Below are 13,214 nucleotides of genomic sequence, written 5' to 3' on the forward strand. Positions count from 1 at the left end.
CAAGCGTAAGTAAGCGAAGTTGTGGTATTCCGTACACCGGATTGTAGTTGTTATTGCAAGCAGGGAATTCAAAATTGATACTTTTCACAAACTATTGTGTTTATTTTACTGTTACCATTTATTATTCACATATCCAATTTTAAGCCTATCAGTAACTATATATTACAAAAGGAAATCGATTGCTGCTCGCGCAAATGCTGTCTGTTCGTACCCTAGCTATCTACGAACCCCGGATTGGCGTGATCCTCTTCGTGGTTTTGAAGGACGTTTTCAAATATCTGCAAATTGAAAATTAAGAGTAATTACATGCGCTGTTCGCCTCGGACTTTCAGTATGATTTTACGCACCTGATCCATTTGGCATCGTGACACCGTGTACCGGAGGTTGTTGTCCCGCGCAAAGCGATGCAACTTTAGGAACAGCTCACTGGCGGTCCGTGCTTCTCCCGGGCCGCTCACCATTGCTCCATTGCCATTCTCGTGCAGGACGATCGTTACGTGGCCATTTTTATGTGATTTACCATTTTCCGCTCTCAACGGACCGACTTCATCCGGCCGCACCTGGCACACGAATTGCACGGAGTTCTTGTGCAGAAGGATGTCCCGTGTGACGTTGAATTCGCGCTTAACAACCTACCCCGAGGAGGAAGAGGAAAGTGTCATCAGGAGAGGAATTAAAATTAAAGTCACTTGAGGCGTCACTTACCCGTACAAAGTCTACCTCTCGAGTACCCTCGAGGTACAGCGTCACCTGGTAGCTGTTACCGAAGCGTTCCTTCAGCCGACCGGGTGTGTCGACCGTCAGCAGATGGCCATCCTTCAGGATCGCTATACGTTGACAAATCCGATCGATCTCGGAGATGCTGTGCGAGGTAAGCAGAATCGAACGGTTCTGGGTGTTCAACCTCTCGATGGTGCTATACACAATCGAACGTGTCACTGGATCAAGATCGCTGGTCGGTTCGTCCATCAGGATGATCTCCGACTGCCCAAAACAGGCCACAGCGACACACAGCTTACGGCGATTTCCACCACTCAAATTCTTGGCCAACACCTTCCGGTACGGCTCTAGGTGATACTCTTTGAGCGTTTCGATCACGAGCTTGTCTATCGACTCAATGTTGCGCAGCTTGCCGTAGAACTCGATCACTTCCTCAACGGTGAGCAGCGGATCGAGGAAGTTACTCTGTGGACAGTACGAGGGACCATGCTGGGGAAGGGAAACCGTAATGTTAAAGACCTTCTGCCCTTTAGAAAACATTCAAAAAGAATTCTTACATTGCTGTAAAAGGTAAAACTGCCCCCGGATGGCAGCAACTCCCCGGAGAGTATCGCGAATATCGTCGATTTGCCTGCTCCGTTCGTGCCAAGCAATCCGAAGCACTCGCCGTAGTGCAGCTTGAAGGACACATTCTTGACAACCTCCCTGCCGGTCGCTCCACCACCGCCGCCACCACAGCTACCATATCGTTTCCTCAGATTATCCACCGACAGGATCTGATCGGCCGTCATCGATTTCTTCTTGCCGTCCATCCGGCTAACGACATGGTCCACCGTGTCGACGCCGTTCAGCTCGTACACTTTCGGTTCCGTGCGGCTACAGAGACGGTTGACCAACCGCTGCAACAGCTTGTACTCGATCACCACGTTGATCAGCATGAAGAGCACTCCCATCACGATCAGCGATATGAAATGAGGTCGAAGGAGCTCGCTACGCACTGGCGACTTGTAGGAATCGATGTAGTACCGCTTGAAGATCTCCGCCGTGATGTAGTTCTTGGACAGCTCGATGAGTCCATCGGATAGCGCGTGCTGTGGCAGTACGAGGAAGGCGCGGTTGAGGAAGTTACGGATGCGCTCCGACTCGTCACTGTCGCCCATTACGTCGAACAGGATGATGATGGTCAGCGTGCCCAGGGCCGTGATGATGTTCAGGCAGAAGAGTGACATGTTGGCCAAACTCGCATCGGTGAACAGTTTTTCGAAGAGGTGCATCGCAGGAATCGATGCAAAACCATACAGGATCAATAACAGACAGATTCCGTTCAACTGTTCCCGCTCGACGTACGCCGGAATGGCGAACGTTTTGAAGACGATCATGGCGAGAGCAACAGCGATGAGGTATATCTAGAAAAAAGAAGAATAGTCAGTAGGACATTCGCAGTCATCTCCAATCCACTTCTTACCAGTGCATCCCAGATGTACGTCACGGTCCAATAGATGAACACGTTCACTCCAGCCAAACGCTGCTGTAGCTTCTCACCACGAATGCGCTCGCTTACGATGTACACACAGGCTCCAGCGATAACCAAACTGAAGGCCAGCAATATGATCAGAGAGATTCCCGCATCGGCGATCTGTTGAAGTCTATTAACAAAGACGAAAGATTAGAGCGTGATACACATTGATCGCCTTTCTAGAGACTGAACAAACGGCTGCACTTACAATGACGAAAGCGACAGATCATCTTCCTCGATCTTCAACGGATGGTTAATGGTGCGGATTGAGAAGCTCGGATCCTCAAGTTCCGCCCGCAACACAGCCGTATCGAGCATGTTCAACCAGGTGGGCATCGAATGGTAACCCTTGTTGTTGTACCACACGACGTTCTTCTCCCGATTTATCGTAATTCCTCCATAGCGTCGCTCCGTGTACTGGTGTTCCGTCGTAAGAAGCCACCGGTATGCGTCCAGCGAGGAGTTAAACAACGTACAAACATCCCCCGAGCAATGCTCCAGTACATCATCAACGATCGCTTGTCGATACTCATCGCTATCGCTGGTGTTGCTGTAGAACTCCGCCGCCCCTGGGTAGAGCGCGGTGGAGAAGTTTAACATCAAGTCGTGTTCTCCTGGCGGCCGGATGGTCATGCATCCCATGGCGATGATCTCAAAAATCGTTGGCAGCACGAGTATACACACCAGCAGTCGATAGTTGCGTGTAAAATGCAGCAAACGCTTGCGGAACAGGGTGGCCATGATGGACAGCGTACCGAGTTTGGCTTCCTTCGTCTTTGGTCCGTGGAATCCGTTCGGTATGTGAGAAGTGGTTCCGTTTCCATTGCGCTCCTTTCCGTTTCCATTGCACTCCACGGGTGCTGAGTCAGTTGAGTTGACCGTGTTGAAGATGTTGAGCAGATTCTCGTTACGTACATCAAACGATTCGATCACATTGGTTGCCTTCAAATTGGCTAGATGTTCCAGCAGAGGTTCGATACTGTCGAAATAATAACATTAGTACATTATCACACTCGTTTCCCTGGATCCCCCTAATGACTCACTTCAACAGTTGAGCATCATTTGATGATGAGGTAATCCTAAAGTTTAATTGACTGAGAGTTGCCGTCATTTCGTAACGCATATCAGCAAGGCCATCCATCAGTTTACTCAGCTCCGCGATCAACGCAGTATGCTCGAACTCCGGTTGGTGCTTCAAGAAGATCTTCAGATAGATAGTGTTGGTGAAGCGTTTCTTTAACTCCTCCTGCGATTGTTCCATTATGGCCTTTCCCTAGTAAATGAAAGATGAAAGAGTATTAACAAACCGTACATCCTTTTCAACGAAAATTCATTAGTTTCTTCTATCTTACATCCTCCAGCATCACGATCTTATCGCTCAGACACTCTGCCTCGTCCAGATGGTGCGTCGCAAGTATCACAGCGCGGTCTTTCCGTAGCGTTTGGATCAGCTCCCAGATGTTCTTCCGTGCCTTCGTGTCCACACTACTACACGGCTCGTCCAGTATGACCAGATTGGGCGATCCAAGGAACGCGATCGCAATGCACAGTCGCCGCTTGAACCCGCCGGAAAGATCCGAAGCTCGGTAGTTCTGATAGTGGCCCATGTTGAGGTTCTCCAACGTGCGCGATACCTCCGTGTCGAAACCACGGGTTAGTTTGATGCGCGCGTACAGCTGAAGGTGCTCCTTGGCGGTGAGATTAGGTATCAGTACATCGTTCTGCGGGCACAAACCAATCTTTTCCGCATTGTTTCTTAGGCCGGAGATGAAATCATAGTCCAGTGGCAGGTGAACGTCACCGACGTCGGGTACAACCTGCCCGGTGAGTAGTTTACTGGTGGAAAACAGAATCGTTGCTTGAGTTTTTGATAGTCTAGAAAAAGTTCCCAGAACAAGGAATGGATATTACATGATGGTACTTTTGCCGGCACCGTTCCGTCCGAGCAGACAGGTGACTTCATCCCGACGGAATGTGACCGAAACATCACTCAGCACCTTCTTGCCTCCTTTCTCGTACGTCACGTCCACGTTTCGTAGATCCGCACCGATGCTTTTATCTAGTTTCATGCGCTTTACCGTGTGGAATGTTGTATCATCTGTAAGAACAACAATGTTCTATATTAAATACACAACAAAGAAGGTGATCTGTTCTTCGCTGTAGCTACCTTGTTTGAAACGTTGATAAAGATAACCTATTGTAAAGTAGATCGCCGCGTCCAGCAGGATCATGAGGATGCCATACTTGAGATCATTGTCCGCAATCGTACCCTGGAAGGCGCTCATAAAGCTTGCCCCCCGATGCTGCAGCTCCATACGCATCACGTGGCGCCAGGCATAGCAGAATGCGGTCGAGAACGAGAGGTTGGCGAAGAACTTCCCGACGGCGGAAAGGGTCGCCCCGAGCGAAATGATAAGAATGTACGGCAGGAATGTTGTCAGAAACAGTATCACGCTCGACACCGACCCGATGCTGGCCGAGCTGAAGAACATCGCGCACATATAGCTGTGAAGGGGCCGAGCAGAGGATGTGATGATTATGGGTCAATGCAAATCTTGAGCTTGCGCGGTTGAATGCCTTACCAAAATGCAATCATGCAAATGCCGAACACGAGCAGATAGCAGAAGAGAAAGATTTGGCTGGAGTGCACCAGTATACCGCCCCCGTAGAGGATGGCCAGTCCTATCAGAAACACGATGCCGATTTCGATGAACGTCGTGATCATCCAGGCGACGGTTTCCGAGCCCGATTTTAAGCCCATCGAGCGCATCAGCATCGAGTTTCCGCTTTCCTTCATCCAAATCTTTTGACGTACCGCCGAAGCGACGTGTACTATTAGCGCCAGGAAGTACGTCATCTGAATGGCCTGTGCGAGGTATAATCCCTTTTTGAAGCTGAAATAAAATAGAATGATAGAATGATGATGAAAAGAGGGGTTTTCTCAATAAGACAGCTAGCAAAAGGAAGAAGATAATACTCACTCATCTTTAGTGTACTTCGGGTAGGGAAACTGTTTGGTGTAAAACTTTTCGCCCGCCACGTTGAACGTAACCTCATTGGATTTCTTACTTGCAGCACCGCTACCAAGGAACAGATCCAACAGTGATCGACGTTTGCGTGTTTTTGTGACAGTGGACGATGGGGCGTTGGTTGTTGTTGATGCAGCGTTGGTTGTTGTTGATGGAGCGTTGGTTGTTGTTGGAGAAGACACTTCATCTTCGTCTTCATCCTTAAAATCGAGAAAATCATCAAGCGCACTGCTGTTCGTACCACTTCCGAACACGTTCAGTACTTCCTGCGATACGTTCAGTCGTTTGCTTAGATCGTTATACAACAGGGACAAATTCTCGGTCGTAGTTTCCACAACTGGCGTGACCGGCGCTTCCGTTGCCGGCTCCTCTTCGCTTGCTTCCTCTGCACTCTTGTCTTCAGTGTCATCCTCCGCTCCGTCGTCTAGGTCATCGTCTAACTCTAGCTCGCCGAAACCGCCGAACGATGATGTGGTTCCTCCGTCCCCGCTAGCCAAACGCTCGGCGTCAAACTTTTCTTTCTTCATCTGCCTAATGATGCCCATGTCGACCGCGTGCTGGATCTGCACGAAACCCCGATGGTAGCGCATGTCCAGCTCGAAGCTCGCCTCCGGACCGGGGAACCAGAAGCGGTTCCGGTTCTCCACTGTAACCGGCGTGTCATCCGTACGCATCCGTATCTTGTATGCCACCTCGTTCGTAGTTCCGTTCTCAAAAAGGACGCCAGCAAAGAACAGCTTCTTCCGGTTGAGCTCGAAGGCGCGCGTCTCTAGATCCTGCTCGTTTGCCACCGGGATGAATCGGTCGGCCGAGAAGCAGTCGAAAATGTTGGCGATCGTGTTGACCGCCTTGGCGACGTCGTTGTCGTTCAAAATGCCATTCAGCAGGCTCTCGATCAGCTCGATGTTAACGTTGCCGCCGGTCAGAAGCTGCACTACGGGACTTTTCGCTAGCGCGATCAAACCCTCGAAGCTGGACCGTGCCTCCTCATCGGTGCGAACCAGTTGGAGGGTTTTGTCCAACGCCCGGAAGAACTCTCTCAGTCGGCCCATATCAGCGAACGTTTGATTGGCCTACGATGGGAAGTATAGGTCAAAATCAATACATCAAAACGAAACCTTTCTAGGGAAATGGCCAAAATAATTGAAAATTAAACATGGTTTTTAAATGCATTTTCAAAATACATTATCGTTTCAAATGCAATAATTTGATAAAGTAGTAATCAAATTCTCGAACAATAGTACTGAACCCTATTAAACCATCGTTCTGTGAAATTTTTCATAAATTTTGCGAATTTTGGTTAGTGTAGAAATAACAGAATTCTCTGTTTAAAGATTAAATGAATGTTGTTTTGGTTTTCGATATGAATTATCAATTACCAGAACATATGATAAGATAGGTAAGTATAAAAACAAATGAGCTCACTTACAAACTTCATTATTTCATCGTTTCGCTCGCTCGCCGGACCGTACAGTATCTTGCCCTGCAGGATGGGCTTCAGAAAGCGCCAGGTTATCTTGCCGTGGTTCGTGTTGGTAACGTCTAGGTAGAGCTGCTTGCAGTACGGCGTCGGCATCACGTTCAGCTCGTCCTTATCGGGTCCGGCGTAGTCCGGTGTGTAGAAAATATTGTCAACAAACCGAATGTTATCGCTGCGGGGGAACGGCCGGCCGCACAGGATGTTGCCCGATTTGGAGAACGTCCGGTCGTCGGAGAACAGCTTTTCGATATCGAACGAGTCCCCTATTTTGGTGCGTATCTCCGGTAGCATCTTGATCAACCGATCGGCATTGCCTGAAAGGGGAAAGAGGCAGTGAAACCCCATGCTTTCGGTTGTAGCCAAAGCGGAATTTACGAACAAGTACTCACTCTCGATCTCTTTGAACTTCGCGTGCGTGACGACGGTCGTGACGGAGGCGATGAAGTTCTTATCTTCCGGTAGCTTCACGATCGCATCGTACAGCTCCTCGTTGTCCAGGATGGTCTGCACGATGTTGACCACGGGTGTGACCGGCGCCAGCGGGAAGTCCTCCGTCTCGGCGTACGCCTTGACGTCGCTGCACTCATTCTCGAACGTGCAGATGTACGACTGGAAGAAGGGCAGGATGCCATTCGCCTGCAGGTTGCGGGTCGGGAACTGACAGTCACCGATCTCAGCCGCCTGGAAGCGGGCTCGCAGGATGTACAGGGCGGCAAAGATCATGCACGGCCATAGGTACTGGATGAAGGTCATCCACTGCAAACAAAATACAAAGAGAGCATTTTGATTACACAAATGCTTCTTGTCAAATGTTGTCTACTTCTTGAGGTCCCTTTGATATCGTTCTGTATATTCATTTAAAATAAATATCCTTTTACACGAACTTTTTTTATTTACAGAGCGTTCATTTATGAATGTTTTTATTAAAAGAAAATGATTAAATAGTTTTTGTATTTTTTATAGTTTTTTACCACATCATAGGCATTAGGGCACAGTTTAGCCGACCCAACCAAACAACACGAGAAGCACTGACAACTTTCTACTTTTCTCGCTTTGTTGATTCCTCAAATTGTACGTTCTAGGCGCGTTCTGCAACCGCAAACAAATGCCATAATTTACTCATGTTGTGTTGGTTTTTTTTTTTTGCTTTCGCGATTATGAAACCGCTGGCCACGGACGACACACATCAAGAACATTGAACCGCGGGAAGCTCGTGGAGTGTAATTTTCTAGTCTTTTTTTCCTGTTTGCGCCTAATGAATCGTGCTTATCAACAGAACGGAAAACCGTTGCGCATAGCGAACGATGCGTCATCGTCCGGCGGGTTTTTGTAGTATTTTTTGTGGTTAGAGAAAGAAAGGGGAGAGAAGGCACATTTTATGTAAAAAAAAGTATAATTGGCTTATGGCGCTCATTGGAGGGCTGGCCTAGTTTAATAATCATGTTGTCTGACGCTGTACCGAATAATCCGAAAGTGATGCAGCGAAATTCCGAGAAGCGTTTGATGATTAATGTGTTATCAAAAATAAGTTTTTTTTGGTGCGTCTTTCATGTAAACAAGGTTTTACTTACTGGCTGACGTATCCGGACGAGATAGTCCTTCTTTAGCAGGGCTCGTATCTGCATGCAGTCCGCATGCCTGGACAGTTTCATGTTATCGCACCCGTAGTGAAGATGCGGTTTGGAGTGATTCTAGCCGTCCAAGAACTATCAACGGGGAGTTTCGTAACCACTTGCAAACGCTTTGCACGGCACTAAACCTCACATTCGCTCGGTCTCGATAGTTTGGCAGGTCTTGCAGATTTCACTTTCTTCGCATGCACTGGCTCGCGTGTTACGATGGGAGGCACGGCTCGAACAAAGCCACAATTCACTTTTACTTCCCAAGCAATGGATCACTTTTGCATCTTCAGGTCCGCTTCCTGCCTTAGTAGGCCAGACAAACTTCCGTTTTCACTTTCTTCCGACACTCAGTAGACGAACGCTTCGGCAGAACCGTTGTACTTGCACATCAAAGCCGACCGCGCTGTTGCCAAGAATTTTGATTTAGTTTTTTCACTATCGCCAGTTTGATTAGCACTTCCACTGCGAAGTGATGGTCGTGCCTTTCGCATCAATAGAGAGAAGCTGGCCGAAAACGACGTTGTTGAATATAAAAATTACTATAGGCAGATTCACTTTTCCACGACTATTTCGATGAAGGTTACGCTCGACTGCTTCCGGTACCGGATCAACACTAACAAAACCCTACACGTTAGTAATAATAGCCGCCATTCAACACATCCAACCCAAGGGTTTGGGAATCTTCAGCATATCACTTTAAATATTCGTTTTATCACGTTTTAATCACCAACGCCATGGGGACCTAAACATAAATGAGACATTAAGCATTTCTCTCGGCCGTTATAACTCCCTCCAGTGTCTGTAAACAAAATGTAACAATAAGAAAAACCACTTTTCAACTACTACCCAAACTAAATTATCGCCTATTTAATGTATTTCACTGGGTGAGACAAACAAAAAATGAGCTTCGATAATTACGCTGGGAACCGGTGCACGAACTTGTCCCACCGTCGGTTGAAGCCTTTTTGTTTTTTTAATGTTTTTTTGTAACAGTTGTTCGGTCCATTTTTCACGCACGAAAGCATTCCCGCCCGGTTTTGGCGTAACCCCTTCTAATGATGTGTATTACGCTGATCGATCGTTTAGCGAATTGTTACGAAAGCCTACAACACCGTGTGGGCAAAGCGATGGGCACAAGCGGAAGTGATTGTATCTCGGAAGTAATAGGACCCGGGCCCGCAAAAGGTAATCCCTAGATGCGATCGCAGTGGATCTAATTACAGCAGAAAAAAACGAGAAGATACCAATTCCGTTTCGTTCAGATTGTTTCGAAAAGATATCACCGCACACGTCACCAGCTAATCTTGATGTAAAACGATTAACTAAAATGTTTTCCAAAAGATTTAAACATAGGAACTGTTGCGTTGAGGGTACACGACACGACTGCGCCCGCTTTCCCTTGCGGAATAGAATTTAAAGCAATACAAAAAAACAACCCTTCTCGTCATCCAATGAATCAAACCGTGCTAAATGTGGTGTGGATGAAAATAGATCGACCAACGGAGGGCGGGTTGGATTTCAATTCAAGACCGTGCGGCTATTCCCATGCGAAAGAAATTTACACTGTTCAGCATAGAACATTCGACACGTCATCGAGTCGTGGTATCGAGCCCGGAAAGTACAAACGGACTGCCCTAAAACTATGCCTATGCGTCAGACGTCTCTTAGCGGGTGGCGATTTTCGTGTGAACCTCATGTTCGATGAGTGCTAAATGGCGAGCCGCATGCTAACTGCATGGACGGCCATCGAAGACGGTCTCTAGGACAGTCCATTTTCACGAATAAATTAGCACCCCATGCAAACGCCCGTGACCAAGGTTGTTCCAGTTTGTGGCGAACTGCAACACCTTCCATTTGCAGGTCTGTCGGGTCAAGCCAATCGATTCGCTTAGTTGTCCATTTGCGGTAGGTGGTAAAAGGTGGTACCCTGCGCCATCCGATCATCAATTAGAACATTCAACCACCGAAGCGTATGTGGAAAGGTAGAGAGACAAGTTACATACACCCTTCGGTTCATTTGCATGTTAAACGCTGAGGGCAGGTATGGTTAGCAGCTGGTATGGAAAGTTTGCAGCAACGACATTCATCACTTTTTTTGCTGGCTGATGCGACTTACACCGATCAAAGTCAACAGGTGTCATCCGGTGGAATGGAAAACACAATGTCATTGCAATGCGGGAGTCGCTAATCATGGTGATTTGTACCTGGGACAACCAGACGGAGATGAAGGCAGAAGTCCGACCAATCGAGTGGACAAGTGTACTGGTAAATAAATTAATAACGCAAACAGATATTGTTGTCATACTTCAGGATGGCATGGTGGACTGCATTCTGCGGCAGGTATATCACTAAATCAACGTGATAATCTCCATTCGGTGTGTTTGTTTTGAGTCACAAGATTTTGTCGATCAGCTATGCAGCTCCAGGAACGGAGCCTCTCAGGAACTATTGCGCAACGCACGTCTCTGACTCTGCCCAATTAATCTCCAGCTAATTGATCTGATAGTCCCGTGCCCCTGTGTATGGTTTGATCTTGACTGCCCTTAAAGGAGAACAACGTCGATCCTTCGTCGTAACCAAAATCGATGACAGGAAAAAACCGGTTCTGGCCACGCAATACGCAAGTACGCGCACCGAGGATGGTATTGCGTTAATGTGCACCGTATATTTACTCACTTGAACGGTCGAGCCGGGTACGAGTTGGACCCAAGGAGGACGACTGAGGTACTTCACACACGGTTGTGACCCTGATGTCTTCGGTGTGGACCATCTGTTACCACGTCACAGTGGAGCGTATCGATAGCTTGTTTATCCGACTGAAACCCAACGCGCCATGTCCTTATGTCTTTGCCTTGCAGTGCTATTTTTATACATGCTCCAGTGAAGATCCCCTTCAGATATTGCTTCAGAATGAGGAATGATTCTCAGCCACACACATCGGCAAGGTGCGTTGGATTTTGTACCATTCCGGGTCGGTTCAAGGTTACGGCGGATTATCCACCGCTTCTTCCAACTCCAACGTTTGGTCCAACTTTACGACGTGAAGCGGAACGCAGACCCGCCCCGGAGGGTTGGGGAAGTACGCAAAGTTCTACCTCAGCTCGTTGTTGTTTTAGCGCACACCGTTTCGTAAGACATTCTTGCGACTTCAACAGCGTCTCCGTATGGGAAGCGACGAACCGGTTCCGTTCAGACGTACCGACGAGAAGGTGCCGATGGGGCCGCAAAGATACAAGTGCAGATGATGCTTTCGATTTCGAGTGTTGGATTCGAATGCTGTAAGACTGGTGCGGTTTCTATTTTGCGTCAGAGCGGATTCGTCCGTGTGGGACTGGTTTACACGGATTGTGATTTTCCTTTCGTACTTCCATCCCACGAATACCGCGCGAACCGGTCGCGTGTGGTTTTATAATAAGCTGGCAAAGAATACTTGGACATTCTCGGTCATCATCCGGTTGATGGTTGACGACGTTTGCTTGTCCTATTTACGCCGATCTACGTCGAATTGCCTGAATCGATTATCATTTCAAGTTTTTCCATTCATCGCACCGGCCCATAATCGACGATGAGTTGAAAACGATTGACGTAGCACGGGAAGTTTCCTAGGTAGCAGAGTAGATCGGATTTGTAGGGAACCGAGGTTCGCAGTGGGAAACATTAAAATTTGCGCAAAATATTCATCATTTCTCGAACCATTCCATGACCTTACATTTTATTCTCTTTCTTTTTTGTGCCAAACTTCGCTTAGAGACACAAACAACGGCTAATAAATCTCAAGTCTTCTTCTGGGACCCTATCAAGAAGCTATTCAACAATAGCCTTACTGACCTTACTTGAGCAAGAAAAGACATTGTTTCATCAAAAGGAACGTAATGTTTTTTTGTGTATCCGGTCCAATGACGTTTAATTTCAGTACGTCAAGATCAACGCATAAAACTAATTTTAATGCCATTTCAAGATCGTTTGGTGTACCATGCAGGTAAATGTCTTGTAACAAGTTCCTACAAAAGAAGAGTTGGTAACGGTTTTAAAGAGCATTTTAGTCTCATGCCCTACTTCCTGCTAGACGATGTTGGTTCAGTTCTATAAACACAACTTCTGGTGTGGAAACCTTAACTCCCCTAAGCTCTTTTGAACTATAACTTGCCTTACTACGTTTAAAAAAAATTACCACAGGTCACAACCACCAACTGTGTGGTGTGGTCATAACCATGGAGGTGTGTACCAGACAGAGCACTGAATATACATAAAAATGCACACGATGTTCATCCGGTTTAATGTTAGTTTCAGTCTGGCCGACCATGCTTATCCTTCGGAGCACGTCCAGGGAACTTATGCATCCTCAGAGGAGTACCACAGCACGTAACGGTCGGCGACCTCGGATGGGAAATTTCGGCGTTGTCAAACTGTAATTTAGTAAAACTGGTCACAAGTATCCGGATTGGAGCAAACCATACAGTTTGGTATTGAAGTTCGTTGGTGGGCGGTTTAAAGGCGGATGTGGCATATCTTTAGTGAAACAAGCTAGAAGATTGATAAATGCAAAAAAGGGTGTTAGCATGCACCGCGGTAGTAACACATCAAGCAGATTCTCCGTCGGGCTACGTCAGCTTTTGATGGCTTAACGTGTCCACGAGTAAGACATGATACGTGACCTGAGGACCGATATTTGTAGTCAATGTTCCTACATTCATATACACTGGGGAAAAACTAGGTCGCTGGTGAATAGCTACCGGGAAGTAAACGGAGCTGGACGTATAAAGAAAAAATGCCTCAATGAAGCTGTGCCGACATAAACATTATTTCTTCTGTGGCTCATTGTACTCAATCCACTGAAGACCGAACCA

The 13,214-nt window shown here is 47.3% G+C and overlaps 1 protein-coding gene across 1 annotated transcript; it reads right to left on the minus strand.

The window, feature by feature from the left end:
• Positions 1-212: 212 nt before the first annotated feature.
• Positions 213-8,397, minus strand: LOC131287534 (glucosylceramide transporter ABCA12). The gene is made up of 15 exons (XM_058316592.1): positions 8,317-8,397; positions 7,135-7,501; positions 6,695-7,059; positions 5,218-6,338; positions 4,819-5,130; positions 4,404-4,741; positions 4,148-4,334; positions 3,589-4,072; positions 3,280-3,509; positions 2,445-3,215; positions 2,186-2,366; positions 1,278-2,126; positions 706-1,209; positions 348-632; positions 213-278 (listed from the first exon to the last, which is right to left on the minus strand). The coding sequence occupies exons 1-15, from the start codon at positions 8,395-8,397 to the stop codon at positions 213-215; spliced, it is 6,141 nt and encodes a 2,046-aa protein (XP_058172575.1).
• Between the last annotated feature and the right edge of the window lie 4,817 nt (positions 8,398-13,214).

Source organism: Anopheles ziemanni, chromosome 3, assembly GCF_943734765.1.
Source record: "Anopheles ziemanni chromosome 3, idAnoZiCoDA_A2_x.2, whole genome shotgun sequence".
In the NCBI taxonomy this organism is placed as follows: domain Eukaryota; kingdom Metazoa; phylum Arthropoda; class Insecta; order Diptera; family Culicidae; genus Anopheles; species Anopheles ziemanni.